Source organism: Panthera tigris, chromosome B2 (assembly GCF_018350195.1).
Source record: "Panthera tigris isolate Pti1 chromosome B2, P.tigris_Pti1_mat1.1, whole genome shotgun sequence".
Lineage (NCBI taxonomy): Eukaryota > Metazoa > Chordata > Mammalia > Carnivora > Felidae > Panthera > Panthera tigris.
The window spans coordinates 71677797-71696400 of NC_056664.1; the positions used below are offsets into that span (position 1 = coordinate 71677797).

The window sequence follows — 18604 nt, forward strand, 5'->3', positions numbered from 1 at the left end:
ATTCTGGGTCATCCAGACACCTGCCATATACTTGGTTAAGTATTACCACATGATAAAATTGGGGTTTGTGTTTATTGCTGTGTTTGTGCCATGTGAAGTCGAACTACTTCACAGTGTCTGAAGTGTATGAAGCTCTCACTGAGCTTCAAATAACACGCAGTGATAGGAGCATTCCTGTATGCCACACCCAAAGGATGTGGATTATTCTGCATTATCGCAGGAGCATAGTGATAACGTATTCAAGTTAGAGTCAGATGAGTTTCACAGATTCCATTTTTTAATGCATACCTTTCAATAGTTCACTAGCAGTAAGTTTATCAGTAATTATACACTGAAGAACTTTCTTCACCTGATTCCAGCAATAATTGAATAGCTACACATTTAATGCTGATTTTGATATGACTGTGATAACAACTTTCTCCTGAAGTAGCTTTCTTAAAATTATCATTCAAAGAATGCTTGCGGGTGGTTTTATTTAGTAAGTCTGATTATCTTAACCTAGTAAAGAAAGCCATGAGGTCACACATACCATTTTGTAGGGTAACTTTAAGTGAAAAGGCATTGTTTCCCCCATTAGAATGATTACAGTAAAAAAAAAAAAAAAAGATCTAAAAGTACATTGGTACTGTGATTTTAGCAGGAAACCATGGTCTGTTACACTCTGTCTTTTCTGTTAATCTGAATTTAATTGGTTATGTAGTTGTTTTTGTATTTATAAATTTGTTTTGTCTTTATTGGAGCAATAAATACTAAGTTTAATTTTGTATGTATTAAAATAACATAATAAAACTGATTGAACTTGACATTAGGAGTGCAAGCGAATGTTTCTTTTAACCAAGTTGTCCATCTAGTACTGGTTTGAGAAAGCTTGGTCTATGATGTTGACCGTTATTTTATCATAATCATAATGGCTAACCTTCAGCCAGATGTTACCCCTGTGAGTCTTGGCGAGTTGCTTAAAATTAACTCTTTTGCTTTTCTGTCAATTTCCAAAACTTATTTCTCTAAGATGTGGCCACTAAAATATGGCAATGAAGTAAATAAGCCATTAATTTTGTGTGTGGATAATTGGATTTTCAAGATACTATGATCTAGTCTGATTTTATAATTTCCCCTGACTTGGGCTATCATTTTTATTTTAATATTATTTTGATCACTTTTTCATTCACTCACCTACTTAAATATTTTTTAGATGTTGCCATGTTTAAGAACTGGTACTTGATAGAGATAGTTGAGTGTAATTCTTATCTTTATGCTTGAGTGGTCCCTCCTTGTGGTCTCATTTTCCTATTGTATATTAAAAGAAAAAATTTCATGTATATGTTACTTAGTACATGTCTATTTCAACGAGATTTCTTTTTGCCTTGATGTCATATCTACGTGTCTTCAGTAATTGGTGGGACATTACCACATTCTGATTGCCACAGACTTAAATGCCTTTTCAACCCAAGCATGATGGGTCTTTTTTTTTTTTTTTTTAATTTTTTTTAATTTTTTAATATATGAAATTTACTGTCAAATTGGTTTCCATACAACACCCAGTGCTCATCCATGATGGGTCTTTTAAGCTTGTTCATTCAAGTAATAATATTCAATGACTAGTAAATTCAAGACATTGTGCTAGATACTATTGAATGTCCAAAGATGAAGGAAGCAGTCTATGTTCTCAGGAAAGGACCTTACAACTTTTAGTCTAGTCTTTGAATCCTTGGAACTGATTGTCGAATCTGTGGGTATTTTTGGATCTGCTCCCAGAATTGTAGACTTCTCGATGACAAAGGGACTTTTGCATTTCATCCCTCCATCTGTTCACTCAGTAAACATTTACTAAGCATATGTAATTGCTCCTGATTGACTTTCATCTTTTAATTTTCCTCTCACCCATTATAATGACTCAGATCTCTTTGCCAAGAGTATTCTGAGAAAGAGGTAGAATCTATAGGATAAGGCTCACAAACAGCCCTTTCTACCCATTGTTGCCTGGAGGCATTTGGAAAACATTATAAGATCATTGTAAATACAGGTGAACTTCCTAAATCTGGAAACCTTAGAACCTGGAGTCATCTGGAACCATAAATATAGTGTTACTTTCAAGTCAAAGCAGGATGAGGCAGAGGGAGATGTCCAGAAGTGATAGAGGTCCTAGGACCACCTTGGCAAACCCTGTGGGATCTCTAGAGTCATGATGACCCTTTCGATTTTTTCTGATTGTGCTGAAATAACCAGGCCTTTATACTGTCACACCTATTAATCATTGGATGGTGGCCACCGAGCATGACCTCGAACTAGAAAGTTTATTACAGTTGATACAGCCCCTATAAGGGCTGACCACTGATGTCTGTTGGCCCACAGCATTCTCAGCAAGCAGGGCAACAAGTTCTCCATGCCTGGGGAGCTGGGCTGCAGGCATCACAGTGCTGCCCTGGACAGTAAACTGTGACCACTACCTTGATGGTAGAATGGCTTATTCAATTCACTTTTTAATTTTCCAGCTCTGAATCATGAATTTCCTAATTTAGGATGCTAATACATGGTAGATTACTTATGGCTAAGGTGAGCACTTGGCTTTATATTTTCCTTATTTTTATAGGGATGATAATATTACTTAACTCTAAGAATAGTAACTATAAGTCTTGGTTTATTCAGAACAGCTCTGTTTTTCCTGAGACTACTCAGTTTAGGCCTGTTGAGATCAATTAACATCTGATAATTATTTTTAGTATCCATAACACTTCTAGACATTACAGTTTGGACCATGAATTGTATAGTCATTCTACTTAGTATTTCTTTTTTAAAAATTTGTTTGCATGTTTATTCTCTAAATGTTTTTCTGGTGAATGGAATACTCTATTTACTTTTCTACTTATTTTAAGAGGTAGCAGTGATCTTCTAGATTAACTTTTTTATTTTTCTTGACCCTGAAGTAAATGCTTTTCATCTTTATCAAAGTCTTTATCAGCAAACTTTAAAATGTAACATCACAACATACTCCAGAAAGTCTGTGACTGAAATTATTGCGATATGTTATCTACCCTCTTTGCCCCCTGCCACCCCCGTCCAAAATCGTATCTATAATGGCTTTTCCTCTGGTTTATTTTGTAGCTTCGTCACGAATGTTTCATGTCCTTATTTACCCTTTTGCTCAGGAAATCTGGGACTCATGTTTCCCTTATGGAGTTGATCTCTTTTCTGGAAGAATACTCTCACCTATTCAGATTTGTGTCCTAAGGAAATCATGTTGCTCAGAGATGGGCAGTTTTAAAGCTGCCTTTTCAGAAGTTTTATGGGAATAAAAATTTTAATTCTACACAAGGTAGATTGAATAACTTGCAGGACCACTATGTTCACAAGGAAAGCTCATTTGAAACTAGTTCTGGGTTCCAAAAAATGGGCACTAAACAGATGGAGGTACTCAATGACTTCTGTAACCTCCCAGGAGGTCATTGGTTGTCGCCTTAACCCATGGTTGGTGCCGCTTTTTTCTAATCGTTTCTTTGCACTCTTCTCACTGTTTCTGCGCTAGTTGTGGCCTCAGTGTTGTGGTAGGGAGCAGGATTCACTGGTGGACTCAGTTCTGTCTACTTGTGTTTCTTTGGCTAGAAAAGCCATCTGCTGGTTTTCTTTTGATACTCGACATTACGTGGTGGACAGTATCTTTAATGTCTCGGTGTGCTGCCAGTGATGTGAAACTTCTTAATCATGTTCCCTTTACAAAAGAAAAAAACTATTATAAAGTGGTGCTACAACTTTATGCCCTGATTTTTGTCAACATATGAGATATCGATGTGCCAGTTATTTAAACGGTCAAACGTCTGGCAATCTACTAGACCCATGTTTGTGTGGACTCGAGATCATGGAATTATACAAAGAGAGAACCTAAAATTTAAGCACAGGTAGCAAAACTTAAGAAGAAGATGGCATGTTGTATGAATGTCCTTTCTTCTAGGTATCTGCAGTATCTGTAGCAGTAAGTTTATCTGAAATGTTAATTGAACTTTACTCTGTTATTTAAGGTTTAGGAAGAAGTAATTCAGATAGTATTTCCTTTTTTTCTGACCTAGTCAAAGCTTGTTGGGCACTGAAGAACTTTCAGAGTAGGGATAGTTTTTTCCTTCTTATGAAATCAAAGCCACTGGCTACCTACCAGAACATTTATTCAGCTTGGTTGACAGCACTTTGATGAAGCCTCCTCCCTGCAGCTCTGCTTAAGCTTAGAAACTATGGTGTCATTAGATGCAAGCTGTCTTTGAGGGTTAGGAATTGCAACTGGTCTTAGATTTTATTTATCATCTGGATAAAGATTTCAAATTTTCATGTGTTTCAGGGCTATCCATTCTATGTACGACCTGACCTGCAGTAACCGAGGTCCCTCCAAGATCTCAGTTTAAAGCATCTCCAACTCAGACTTCCACTTTGACCTCCCCAGCTCACTGCTTCTAGTACCTGTAATTCAATAACCCTTTGACCTTATTTATTCTTAAAAGCCCTGTATTCTACCACCTTGTCACTTTATCTCACTTTCCTGATGACCTTTCTTCCCTTTATACCTAGTTTAAATTCCATGTCATTATTTGCTTGACAAAATCCAATTGTAGCTAACTCCTCAATTATCTATCTATTTAAATTTTAGTTAACATACAGTGTGATATTGGGTTCAGGGGTAGAATTCAGTGATTCATCACTTACATACAACACTCAGTGCTCATCCCATCAAGTGCCTCCTTAATACCCATCACACATCTAGCCCCTCCCCCATCCACCTCCCTCCAACAAGCCATAGTTCATTCTCTAATTGTTAAGAGTCTCCTGTGGTTTGTTTCCCTCTCTTCTCTTCCCCTCAACTTCCCATGTGTTCATCTGCTTTGTTTTTTAAATCCCACATATGAGTGAAATCATGTGATATCTGTCTTTCTCTGATTGACTTATTTTCCTTAACATAATACATTCTAGCTCCTTCCATATCATGGCAAATAGCAAGATTTCATTCTATTTGGTGGCTGAGTAATATTCCATTGAATGTATATACCACATTTTTATCCATTCATCAGTTGATGGACACTTGGGCTCTCTCCGTAGTTTGGCTGTTGTTGATAATGCTGCTGAAACATTGGGGTGCATGTAGCCCTTCAAATCTGTATTTTTGTATCCTTGGGGTAAATACCTAATAGTGCAATTGCTGGATTTTAGGGTAGCTCTATATTTTGAGGCTCCTCCATACTGTTCTCCAGAGTGGCTGTACCAGTTTGCATTCCCACCAGCAGTGCAAGAGGGTTCCCCTTTGTCCACATCCTCGCCAACACCTGTTATTTCTTGTGTTGTTAATTTTAGCCATTCTGACTGGTGTGAGGTGGTATCTCATTGTGGTTGATTTGTCTGTCCCTAATGATGAGTGATGTTGAGCATCTTTTCATGCATCTGTTAACCATCTGGATGTCTTCTTTGGAAAAGTGTCAGTTCATGTCTTCTGCCCACTTCTTAACTGGGTTGTTTGTTTTTTGGGTGTTGAATTTGGTAAGATCTTTATAGATTTTGGGTACTGCAAAGTTACAGGATATAAAATCAATGTGGAGAAATCTGTTGCATCTTTATCCACCAGTAATAAAGTGGAAGAAAAAGAATCAAGGAATTGATCCCACTTGCAATAACACCAAAAACCATAAGATACCTAGGAATAAACCTAACTGAATAGGTAAAAGGTCTGTATTCTGAAAACTATAGAACACTTATGAAAGAAAATTGAACAGAATAAAAAGAAATGAAAGAGCATGGATTGGAAGAACAAACATTGTTAAAATGTCTATGCTACCCAGAGCAATCTATGTATTCAATGCAATCCCTATCAAAATACCACTAGCATTTTTCACAGAGCTAGAACAAATAGTAAAATTTGTATGGAACCACAAAGGACCCCAAATAGCTGAAGTAATCCTGAGAAAGAAAAACAAAACTGAAGGCATTACGATTCTAGATTTTAAGCTATATTACAAAGCTGTAGTCATCAAGACAGTGGAATGAAATAGAAAACCCAGAAAAGGACCCACAACTATATGGCCAACTAATCTTCGACAAAGCAGAAAAGAATATCCAATGGAAAAAAGACAGTCTCTTCAAATGGTGTTGGGAAAACTGGACGGCAACATGCAGAAGAATGAAACTGAACCACTTTCTTACACCATACACAAAAATAAATTCAAAATGGATGAAAGACCTGAATATGAGAAAGGAAACCATCAAAATCCTGGAGGAGAACACAGGCAGCAACTTCTTTGACCTAAGCAAAGCAAGTTCTTACTAAAGATGTCTCCAGAGGCAAGGGAAACAAAAGCAAAAGGAACTGTTGGGACCTCATCAAGATAAAAACCTTCTGCACAGGGAAGAAAACAATCAACAAAACTAAAAGGCAACGAACAGAATGGGAGAGAATATTTGCAAATTACATATCTGATAAAGGGTTAGTGTTCCAAAATCTATAAACCCTCAATCTTAAACAGAATGTTGCTGGGGGAAAAAGTCCTCTTGTAGCTGATGTCACTTTTAGTTACAGACTAGTACTCTCCAGGGGATACTTACACTACCTCCCATTGTGCTGCATGTTCTTGGTCCATTCACTCCTCCATTTTCCCAGATGACTATTTCCTACCTTTCTCTCCTCAACACTGCCTCCCCCATCCTTACTCTTTACTAATAATATAGTTTCATATTTTGCCAAGAAGGTAGATGCAGTGAAGAGAGAACTTTGACAAGCTCTTACCCCAACACATGTTCATGTACCTATGTCAGTGCCCATACACTTTCCTCTTGCACCCTGACTGAATGCAGGGGTTCCTGTTAACTTCTCCATACTAGACCCCTTCCTTCCCATCAGAGACATAGTTCCAGTTGTTCTTCTGTCTCTCCATTTCATTAATTTTCTCAACTATTTCTTCCTTTCTTATCATTTTTATCTGCCTGCAAATATACTTTTTTTTGTCCTACAAAAAAACTCCCTTTATTAATACCATATTTTTGTGCCGCTAGTTAGGTATGACTCCTTTTTTTTTTTCTTTACAGCAAAATTTCTCCAAATAATGATCATTGCTCATTGTCTCCAATCTCTCTTCTCCCACTCCCTCTGGATGTAGGTTTTTATTTTCTCTGTCCCTCCTACTTTGCACATACTGCTAATGTCAATATCATACAATTCTCAGCCCTCATTTCACATTGAATTGGTAACAAACAGCACAAGTTGATTACTCTCGCTTCTTAGGAGAGGCTTCTAGCCAGCATATTCTCCTAGTTTTCCTCTAAACTGTGGCTATTTTTTCTTTTCAATTTTGATTATATTAGTTCTCACCTCTTGTCTTTTTAATGTTGGATCTTTCCTCTATGTACTCATTTAAATTTGCTTGGCAGTCTCATCCAGTCCTGTGTTTTTAGTGCTATCTTTATGCTGAAGACTTTCAACTCCTGTATCCAACAGTCTATTTGATAGCTTTGCCTTAACATCTGAGGGCATCTTAAATTTAACATCTCCAAAACTGAACTCCTGATATCTCATCCCAACATACTTCATAGTTTGCCCTTTCTTAGTTAAGGGCAACTCTCTCCTTCAGGTTGCTTGACCTGGGCCAAAAGCCTTTAAATCATCCTTGGCATTTTTCTCTGACTCATACTCTACATCCATTTCATCAGCAAATCCTTTTGACTCTATCTTTAGACTATATACAGTCTCATACCTTTTCTGCAATTATGTGTCATCATCTCCCAACTGGAATTATTGCAGTATCCTGTAATCAGACTTGCTGTGTCCCTCTTGCCTTGTTAGAAGCTATTCACCAAATACCAGCTAAAGAGATGGAATGCAGTTGAGAGAATGGCATGATTTTGCTCAATGGCTTCCTGTCTCCCTCATCTACTTGTTGATTCACTCACTGTCCTGGTAAAAGAGGGCCTACAGTGATCGACAAGGCCCTGTCTGCCCTGTGCCACCTCCCATCCCACCCTCTCTACTCTTCAGCTTCATCTCTTACCAGTATTTCTCTTACTCCAGATCAGGCACTCTGGACTTCTTACCTTTGTGCTGATGTAATAAAAATTCTCATACCCCAGGGCCTTTGCATTTACTAATCTCTTTGCCCAGAACATTTTATTCCCTCAGGTATATGCACAGTACACTTTCTCAATTCCTTCAGCTCTTCCTGTATATGTCACTTCTCAGTGGGGCCTCCCTGATCCTCCTATTTAAAATCACAGTAGTCCTGCCTCCTACTTCTAATCACCTATTCCCTGCTTTACTGTTCTCATCTAATACACTATATGTTTTACTCATTTATTTTGTTTTTGTCTGTTTCCTCTGACTAGAATGTAAGTTACACAAGGATAGGGTTGTTCTATTTTGTTTGTTTATTCTCTGCATCTAGAATAGAGTCCCTACAATATTAAATACTTATAAATGTTTCAATAAGTATGTTAATTATTTTAATCTTTTTAGTATCATGATTCTTCCATTACAGAGAAGAAATTGGACCACAGAGAGTTTAGTAATTGGTGGAGATAGAACTGAAAATCAGATCTGTCTTGGCTCATGGTGCAATACCTGTATGTATTAATTTACCCATTGGGATACTGTGTGTATGAACCTTTTATCAGGTTAATTGCATTATCCCATAGAGGAAGTCATCAGTATTGTGCATTTTATGTGTGTTCTGTGCTCTTACCCTCAATCATTACCTTTCTGGGAGAAAATAGGAACAGATTTTAGTTCACGTCATTGTAGCTGTTGTTAAATTAAGCTGTTTCCTCAGACCAAGCATATTTTTGAGTAATGGTTCTGAGAAACTCAACTTTGCTACCTTCTAGCAGAAAAAAAAAAAGGCTATATTTGCTGAGATGAAAAATACCTGAATCCAGGGAACTTGAAGCAGCAGGGAATAAATAAGAACACTGCATCTGGTTAAGGTGGCTCAGTTATTCCAGGGATGTGGATTCCACTGGAGGCACCTGGAATCTTTGTTCATTTTCTACTAATGAATTGTTCTTAGTTCAATGGAATTACAGATTTTCAGAAATGATCAAGCTTTTCTCAGTCAAATAGGGAACTGATGAGCGATAGAGGTCACAATTTCAGAAGATAGTCACAGATTGTGATGAGTATGAATCATGCTTTGAAGTCTCTGCAGCTGCTTTCAGAGTGCAAACTACAGGATGTGTCTGCCTGGCGTTTTCCAACACCTGCCCTCTTCATGGTTCATATTCAGAAGGCATGAATGAGCTGAGAGTGAATTCTGTGCACCAGGAAGAACTGGTATCCCTCGATTACAGAACTGAAATATGAATCCCTTATCTGTCCACAAACTTTGGGTTACCTGGCCAGACTCGTCATTACTTGTGTCCACCCAGCTCCCTGAAATGAGGATTTTTCATGAAATGCTGATATTGGCCAAGAGGTAGTGAAATTTCAAAGGAGAATTGAACACTAGCAACATGTACCTTGTGGTTTCAATGGAAAGCCTGAAGTGTTTATCAAGCTTTTTAATTTGAAGAGTCTCAAACTCCAAACTCTGTGTTCTCCTTAGTGGGTAGAGCAAATCTCTGCTCACCTCTTTGCACTTCCAGCTGTTATCTGCTGGACTCTTGGAGTCTTCTGCAGCCATAGAGGTCAGCCAAAGATTTGAGCGGAGTTTATGTGCAGACTTTGGGGTGCTCCTATGTAGTGTTCTTCTTGTAGGGGCTTAGTCCCTCAATGTTCTGCCAGTGGTGGCCCTGGACCCAGTTCTCGGATATCTCGAGATAATAAAGACTGAGTCTGTCTTGTCTGAATTCTGGTAGTCCCCTGTCACAGAGAATGGGGAATCTCCTCAGGGGACAAGTCTTATAAATGTTGTTTGTCCACTGCTCTTCCTTTCTTTCAAAGGTTAAGCCCTCTTTGGTGTAGGCCTGCTTTTTGGCTCTCCAATGCCTTTAAGTAGTTGTTATATGTTGTCCAGAGTTTATAATATATGTGGGAGGATTAGTCTGAAAAAAGCTACTCTAGGGGCGCCTGGGTGGCTCAGTTGGTTAAGTTTCTGACTCTTGGTTTCAGCTCAGGTCATGATCTCACGGTTCGTGGGTTCAAGCCCTGCATTGGGTTCGGCAGTGTGGAACTTGCTCAGGATTCTCTCTTTCCCTGTCTCTCTGTCCCTCCCCCACTTGAGTGCATTCTCTCTCTCTCTCTCTCTCTCTCTCTCAAAATAAATAAATAAACTTAAAAAAGCTACTCTACCATTATTGAATTCAGAACCTCAATGAGTTGATACATAGTTTTTATCATTCATTTCAAAATGCTTTATAATTTCCTTATAATTTCTTCTTTGAGCCACAAATACTTACACATATTTAAACTTTTCTTCTAACATAGGATTTTCTATTTCTTTCTGTTATTGACTTCCAGCTTAATGTCATCATGCTCAGGGAATACACCCTGTATGATTTTCTTCCTTCAAAGTTTCTTGAGGTTGGATTTATAACCCAGTTTATGGTCAATGAATGTCAGTGTTCTGCTCACTCAGAAAGGGTTTGTATTCTTGGCTGTCAGGTGCAGTGTCCTGTTCATGTCAGGTCGTATTTGCTAATTGTATTCAAATCTTACCTAGTCCTGCCTTATATTTTGGTGGCTTTTTCTGTCCGTTACTGAGATGGATACAGTACTATCTCCAGCCATAGTGGGAATTTATCTATTTTTCCTTTTCATTCTGTTAGTTTTCCCTATTTTTTTGGAGCCCATGTTGTTTCATGAGTATAACTTTAGAATTACGTCCTCCTTGTGACTTGACCCCTTTAATAGTATGAATTTTCTGGCTTTATCTCTGGTAATGCCTTTTCCCTTTAAGACTACTTTGTCTGTGATTTCTGTGGTGACACCAACTTGTTTGGTTAGGATATTCATTGTTTGTTTTCTTTCTTCCTTTTTACTTAGGACTTTTCTGTTACCTGTATTGTTTCAGTGTTTTCTTTTAAGTAGTTGGGTTTTGCTTTCTTTTGTCCCAGAGTGACAACCTTTCTTTCAAGTGAAACACTAAGATTACTTATAGTTAATATAATTATGTTTTCATTTAAACTAGCCATCATGCTAGTTCTTTTCTCTCTTTTCTTTTTTCTTTTTTTTCTTTCTTTCTAATTTTTTTTTTAACATTTATTTATTTTTGAGAGAGACAAAGCATGAGCAGCGGAGGGGCAGAGAGAGACAGAGACATAGAATCTGAAGCAGGCTCCACGCTCCAAACTGTCAGCGCAGGGCCCAATGTGGGGCTTGAACCCACAGACCGCAAGATCATGACCTGAGCCAAAGTCATGATCCATCCAGGCATCTCTCTCTCTCTCCTTCCTTCCTTCCTTCCTCCCTCCCTCCTTCCCTCCCTCCCTCTCTCTCTTTCTTTCTTTCTTTCTTTGAAGGTGCGAGTGAGCAAGGGGCAGACAGAGAGAGAGAGAGAGAGAAAGAGAGAGAGGGAGAGAGAAGTGGGGTGCACCTGATACAGTGTGTCTAGTGTTTTTACTCTAGGTGGGGCTTGGGCTCATGTAATGGGAGGCTTGAGCTCACAAAGTGTGAGATCATGACCTGATCCAAAGTCAGAAAGTCAGTGCCTAACGACAGGGTCATCTAGGCACCTGGTAGTTATTTTCTACTTCCTTCACCTATTCTATGCTTTTTTTCTCCATCACCATTTACTCCCTGAATTTTCACTTGTATTGTGTATTACATTACTCTCATTTGTCATACTCTTTTTATTAGGAAAAGATAGAGTTTTCAACACCCCATTGTGTGAACAAGGAATCGTTGGATTTGGAATTGGGATTGCAGTCACTGGGGCTACTGCCATTGCGGAAATTCAGTTTGCAGATTACATTTTCCCTGCTTTTGATCAGGTGGGAGGATTTCATTTTACTATAATTGAACATTTCCTAGACAGAGTTCGGGGAAGTATTGAAGTTTTGCCTCCACTTTCCCACCTCTAATCTTGGGAATTTTTTTGTTGTTGTCTTAGAGCTAATGTGTTACAAGTTATTTTGTTATGGGTATATATTTAAAGATCTGATAAAATGGTTAAGGATATGGATGGGAATAAAGGACTCCTCATGACCCGTCCTTCCTCTCTTCCCCCCTCAGATTGTTAATGAAGCTGCCAAGTACCGCTATCGCTCTGGAGATCTTTTTAATTGTGGAAGCCTCACCATCCGGGCCCCTTGGGGCTGCGTCGGCCATGGGGCTCTTTATCATTCCCAGAGTCCTGAAGCCTTTTTTGCTCACTGCCCAGGAATCAAGGTATCCTCATTTGTGTGCTACATTTGATCTCTGTTGGATAGTTCCATTTTGGTTCATTCCGTTAACTAATGTGCTTATCTAGAGGAAAGCAAACAGGATTTATGGAATTTATGTGAATTTTTGTTTTATTTTTAGAAAGAGAGTATTTATTTTAGATCAGCTACCCAATTCCCAGGTTTATGGAATATTCTTATTGAAGTAGCACTGGCTTAACCCTGACATTAATTTCACAGACTTCAAAGAATAACACCATGAACATAGTTGGTTTATCCTCCCCCTCTTTCAAAGCTCTGTTTCTTTCTAATGGGCCTTTCTCACTTAAGGGATTCTGGGTTAATTTTAATAAATCTGTTTAGTGCATGCATATTTGCCTGAAAGTCAGAGGGATAGGACTTTTGCTTCATTCTAAGAAAAAACCTTTATTATCCAGATGTGTTTTCCAGTCCAGGTAAGGTAATACTTGATCAAACAAGGTTGAAGCATCTCTCTCTTCTTTTCTTTAAGTTTATTTTTATTTATTTTGAGAGAGATAGAAAGAGCAAGTGGGGGAGGGGCAGAGAGAGAGGGAGATAGAATACCGAGCAGGCTTTATGCGCTGACAGCCCAGAGCCCAATGTGGGGGTCGAACTCACAAATCGTGAATACATGACCTGAGCCACCCAGGTGCCCCAGTATGTCGTAATTTTTTCCATGATCTTTTCGATTTCTGTTTGCAAGAGCTTTCCAGGGAATCATGATAGAAACTCCTATATCTACCTAGGGCTGTGTGTGAGTTTGATAACATGAATTGGTTATAAACATGTGTCTGTTTTATTTTTATTTTTTCTACCAGAGCAAAGTCACAAAGGTTTTTTTTTTGTTTTTGTTTTTTCAATTGAGTAGAGGTTGCATAATTTTTCAATGTAAGCTAGAAGTGGTAGGTTGGGACAGAAGCCACATTTGAAGTAACAGGTATTTTTGTGCTCGAGCTGAACATTCATTCACATTTATAGTTTAAATGCTTACCCAGCATTTTTTAGAATAGATTTTTGTTTCTCGATCCCTACTTTCTTTGCTTCCCTCTTTTCTCTTTTCTTTTTAATACCAAATGAAAACAGTACAAAATGCTAAAAACACATGAAGAAAGCAGACGAAGAGAAACTAAAGTAGGAACATAAAGACATTGTGTATTATGGTAAGCAATGTGTTCTGTTTTACAGAAAATAGTGAGATTTGTGCTATCTTTTAAAATGTTTATTTTTTTGAGAGAGAGAGAGAGAGAGAGGGAGAGAGACAGAATCCCAAGCAGGCTCCACATTGTCAGCGCAGAGCCCGACATGGGGCTTCATCTCACAAACTGTGAAATCATTGAGCCACCCAGGCGCCCCTGTGCTAGTTTTTCAAATCAGAATCCTTCTATTGAAAATAGTGTAAAATTGATTCTGAAAGCCAAATGTAGTTTGTTTCAAGGAATCTTAATTGAGTCTTTGAGATAAATTCAGATTTCTTTTAATAACTCTTCCTCTGTAACACTGGTATTTATGCAGTTGTTGAACAGTCATTAAAAACTAGACATAAGTTTGTGATTGGGGACAAAGTGGTGTAGTAAGACCTCAGGCTCTGGTTTCAAAACTGTGGGAGAATCCCTGGGGTAGCAAAGAGTATAACTTTGAGCAGATTATTTGGTCTTTCTTTTAATCCTTTGTCTCTCTCTTTCTAAATTGAGGAAAATAATAGCAGCCTCCTCATGGGTTGCTATGAACAGTAGTATCCACATTGAGTGCTTGGCCCATTTAACACATGTGCCACCTGCTGGTATCATCTTCTTCCTTGTCAAAGTCCTTCTCAAGAAGATCCTGGAGCCCTTTCCTCTCGACTGGAAGTGGGCAGTATCCACACTTTTCTTTCAGCTTTGCAATGTAACTGGACATTCAATTGCCCAGATCATAAAGTTCAGTGGATTATTTTCCACTTAGGAAATGAAGACCCTATTATTCATGGGAAAGGAGGAGATTTTCATATATTAAAATTAGAGAAGAGTTACACTTGAAAGTATCAGCAGAGTATTAGAAGATACTGACTACTTTGCTTCTTGCAGCTTCCTTTTATTATGTGTCTGCAAGTGTAGCTTTTTAAAAAAAATTTTTTTTAGTATTTATTTTTGAGAGAGAGAGAGAGACAGAGCCTGAGCCAGGGAGGGGCAGAGAGAGAGGGAGATTCAGAATCCAAAGCAGGCTTCAGGCTCTGAGCTGTTAGCACAGAGCCCAGCACGGGGCTCCAGCTCATGAACTGTGAGATCATGACCTGAGCCCAAATTCGGATGCTTAACCGACTGAGCCACCCAGGTGCCCTGCAAGTTTAGATTTTTAAGAGAAGAACAATATCTTAGTTACCAGAATATGGTGAACATCTGATAAATACTCATTTAACAGGTGGAATTTTTTTGGGGTGGGACAACATGTAAAATTTATAATAAGTGAGAATTAGGCTAAAAATACAAGATTTCTATAATTAGTAACAATTAGTTGCCGAAATATCAACCCTTTATAAGTGAGTTTACTGGGCTACATTTTGTACTGAAATTGTCTTTAAAAATCTGTTTTTGCAGGTGGTTGTACCCAGAAGCCCTTTCCAGGCCAAAGGACTTCTTTTGTCATGCATAGAGGATAAAAATCCTTGTATATTTTTTGAACCTAAAATACTTTACAGGGCAGCAGGTAAAGGTTTCCTTTATTTGATAGTTGTGAATATCTTTATGTATTTTGTTTTACATAGCTCAAAAAAACTATAACTTTTTTATAAGCTTGATTTATATTTTCCTTATTTATAGAAGGTTCTGATTGCTCTCTTCTATACTTAGTTTGTCTTTCACTGTATATTTTATTTTAACTTTAGGGAAAATCCATCTAGCTGTTTTATGTTTTGATTGTGGAAACAAAGAAGCAATGTGAAATGTTAGTAAGAATATAGGGACTTATTTAGGTACATAGTAGATGCCTAGTAAATGTAGGTTGAATGGAAAAGTGAATGAGCGCATGGTGCCAAATAATATCTAATATCTTTCCAGCTAAAGTGTCTTTATAGGTCTTTATCTAAATCAGAATACATTTGGTAGTGAAAGGGGCACTGTTAATGCTGTGACATCAGGTCAACACTGGAATGACTGTCTAAGGCAAACTGAGATGTTCAGTTACATTTCCTTAAGTTCAAAATCATAATCCTGTAAACACTCATCTGTCAGCTATAATGGAAATTACTTATCAGCTATAATGGAAATTTTAAATATCAAACTATTCTGTCTAAAGTATATATTTTTATTTTTTTTATTTTTTATTTATTTTTTTAATGTTTATTTTTGAGACAGAGAGAGACACAGCATGAGCAGGGAAGGGGCAGAAAGAGAGGGAGACACAGAATGTGAAGTAGGCTCCAGGCTCTGAGCTGTCAGCACAGAGCCCAACACGGGGCTCGAACTCACGAACTGCGAGACCATGACCTGAGCCGAAGTCGGACGCTCAACCGACTGAGCCACCCAGGCGCCCCTAAAGTATATATTTTTAAACCTAACTGTAAGCAAATGACAAAGACCCAGTTACCAGCTTTACTTTTTTAAACCTGATCTTAAGCAAATGACAAAGAGGTATATTTTATTTTGAATTCAAAGGACATTGCTTTGGCAAATATTTCTTTTTCTTGAATAGTTAGGCCTAACATTTTTTATCGTGATATGATTTGCATACAATAAAGTACACAGATATTAAGTGTTCAGTTTGGTAGATTTTTTGACATTCTTAGAAATCCAGGTAAAGATTGTGAAAACAAAATCTAGAAAAGTTTCATTACTCTAGGAAGCTCCTTCTGCCTCTTCCTTGCCAATCTATTCTCTTTGCACCAAACTTAGCCAGTTGCTGATTCTGTCCCCAGAGATAAGTTACACGTTTTGAGGGCTCATGTAAATGAGTCATACTCATGGGTATGAGTATACCCAGACACCCTGGTGTATTGGGTAATACACCAGGAATGAAATTGGTGTGTCACAAGGTAGATGTAGATTTAACTTTGTAAGAATCTACTGAAGAGTTTTTCAAAGTGGTCATGTCATTTTATACCTTCACTGGAAATGTTTCAGAGTTCCAGTGCTCTTAAGGTAAACATATTTTAAATGGAATCTTTTCAGTTTTTAGGAACTCTGTTGTGATCTATATCTCATTATGGAATTAAAAATAGCATAAGAATTTAAAGTCTTGAGGTGGATAGGAAAACACTGATGGCATCACACTGAATAACTCTTTGATTGCTGATTACTGTGGATACTCTATGGGTATTATACTTGTAAGGCCAACCAACTGTTCAAGCCAATCAACGAATGCAGATTTTTTCAGTACATATTTAATGAATGGAGTGAATAAGAAACTTGGAAAAGTAATATTCATTTTGCTGCAAATTTTGAAACCAAGATTCGTAAGGGAAATGTTTAATGTGACAGGATTCCAGCTAAGAGAAAGAGCTTGAGAAATTTTTTTTTTTGGCCTGGGCCCTAGAAGAGATTATGAAAGACCCTGATGAGGAATGGGGCTCAAAAGTTTTTCAGAAGTTTCCCAGTGATTGATTATGTGCCATTTCAAGGACTTGAACTCTGAATCTTTTCTTGACCTCTAGGGGCTCAGTAAACAGAAAAACACAAGTTCTTTCACAGCTACAGAACTTCTCTGCAGAAGAGAGTAGGCGAGGAAAAAAGCTAGCCATCAAAATCTTTATATGGATGTTCTCTAGAGTTGATCCTTGGGTCAGCAGCATAAGCATCCTGGGAGCTTATTAGAAATGCAAGTTATAAAACTAATGTCTTCTGTAAAAATTTCAAGCATCAACAGAAAGTGAAAGTTCCTTTTCCCTACCCCCAACAGCTTTTCTCAGACATTTTTGTGTGCATTTTTATTTGCCTGCATATGTGAATTTATAGAACACATTTACATATAAACAGTTATATAAGATCATACTATAGACATTGTTCTGTAACTTACTTTTTGAGTCTTTTTCCATGTGTTTACATTTATACAAATCTGTGAATGTATAGAGCATATATAAACATATAATAAAAATAACATATTATAACTATTCTGTAATTTGCTTTACTTACCAATATGGTAATTTATTTTGGATATATTTCAATGTATACAATTTCAATGATTTAGCTGATTTTTAGTTCATAAATTATGGCACACTCAAAGGAATTTTATTCTTTCTCCTATTATGGAACTTTGAGTTATTTGTAAATTGTGCTTATTCTAAACCATGTTGAAGTAAACATCTCTTTTATTTATATGCATATATGTTTTATACACACAAACACACACACATGCACATGCATAGAAGGAAGAAATTACAAGCCTATGTTCTTTATTGTTTAAATTATAAAACCTATGTTTCTTAATTCCATTCTTGTTTTTGAAAAGTCCCATATATTCATTGATTAAGCCCTGAGTAATAAATGACTAAAGCCAGACACTGCACGTCTCTAAATGCAGTGGAAAAACTAGAAGGATAACGTATATTGACACAGGTCCTGTGGGGAGACAAACAGTTTACCTGTTTATGGCCTGAAAGCTAAGAATGAAAGCTGGAAATGTTTGCTAGGACATTTAACTTGAGAATACTAAGAATAAAAGTCTTGCATTTTTATTCTCTTGTATATCAGAATTTTGCTTGTTCTTGTATTTTTTTAAGACATCTTTTTTCTGTATTCTGTCATCATGAAAAATGTTAGTCTTCTTTGTTAGAAGTTCATCTTGAAATAACTGGTCTCAACAGTTTGTTACCCTCTTGGAAATGTCATCATAGTATCTGTGCCCACAGACTAGATGTCATTGAGAGCAGCGTTTAACCTGTTATTTCTAAATTATAGTTTTAGTTTTTAGTCTTTTAATTATATTTTTAGTTTTAAAGTCTTTGTTTAAGTAAGCAGAAAACATTAAAGCATTCTATTTCTTCTTTTTGCATCTTCAGTGTAATGATTCTTCTTTTCCAAGAACACGTTATCTCTATTTATTCTAACTTTTGTGTCCACTGATAAATTGTGTAGATACTGTAATTAGGTTTGACACCTTTGTTGTTAGAGTTATTTTGAGATGCTTAGGGTCTTTTTTGCCTGTATGGTTGGGATATTTTTTTCCATTACATATTTCCAATAGGTTTTTATTACTGGTATATAGAAAAGGTATTGATTTTGTAGGTTAGTACTCCATTTGGAGACCATTCCCAATTCCCTGGTAATATTTTAGTTAAGTATCTTAGACTTTCTAGGTGGAAAACCTTATCTTCTATAGCTAATAATAGAGGCAGAGAGGGAGA

The 18604-nt window shown here is 37.3% G+C and overlaps 1 protein-coding gene across 4 annotated transcripts in view; it reads left to right on the forward strand.

Annotated features, from left to right (window-relative positions):
* The window catches only part of BCKDHB (branched chain keto acid dehydrogenase E1 subunit beta), a 219254-nt gene that overhangs the window by 51842 nt on the left and 148808 nt on the right, over nt 1-18604 (forward strand). For all 4 annotated transcript variants that reach the window (XR_006217727.1, XM_042986716.1, XM_042986714.1 and 1 more), the window contains exons 4-6: nt 11747-11880; nt 12122-12277; nt 14865-14973. Coding sequence is in view for 3 of the 4 variants with exons in the window: in XM_042986716.1 (XP_042842650.1) it covers nt 11747-11880; nt 12122-12277; nt 14865-14973 (399 nt within the window). In the remaining variant the exon portion in view is untranslated. The remainder of the gene's footprint in view (nt 1-11746; nt 11881-12121; nt 12278-14864; nt 14974-18604) is intronic.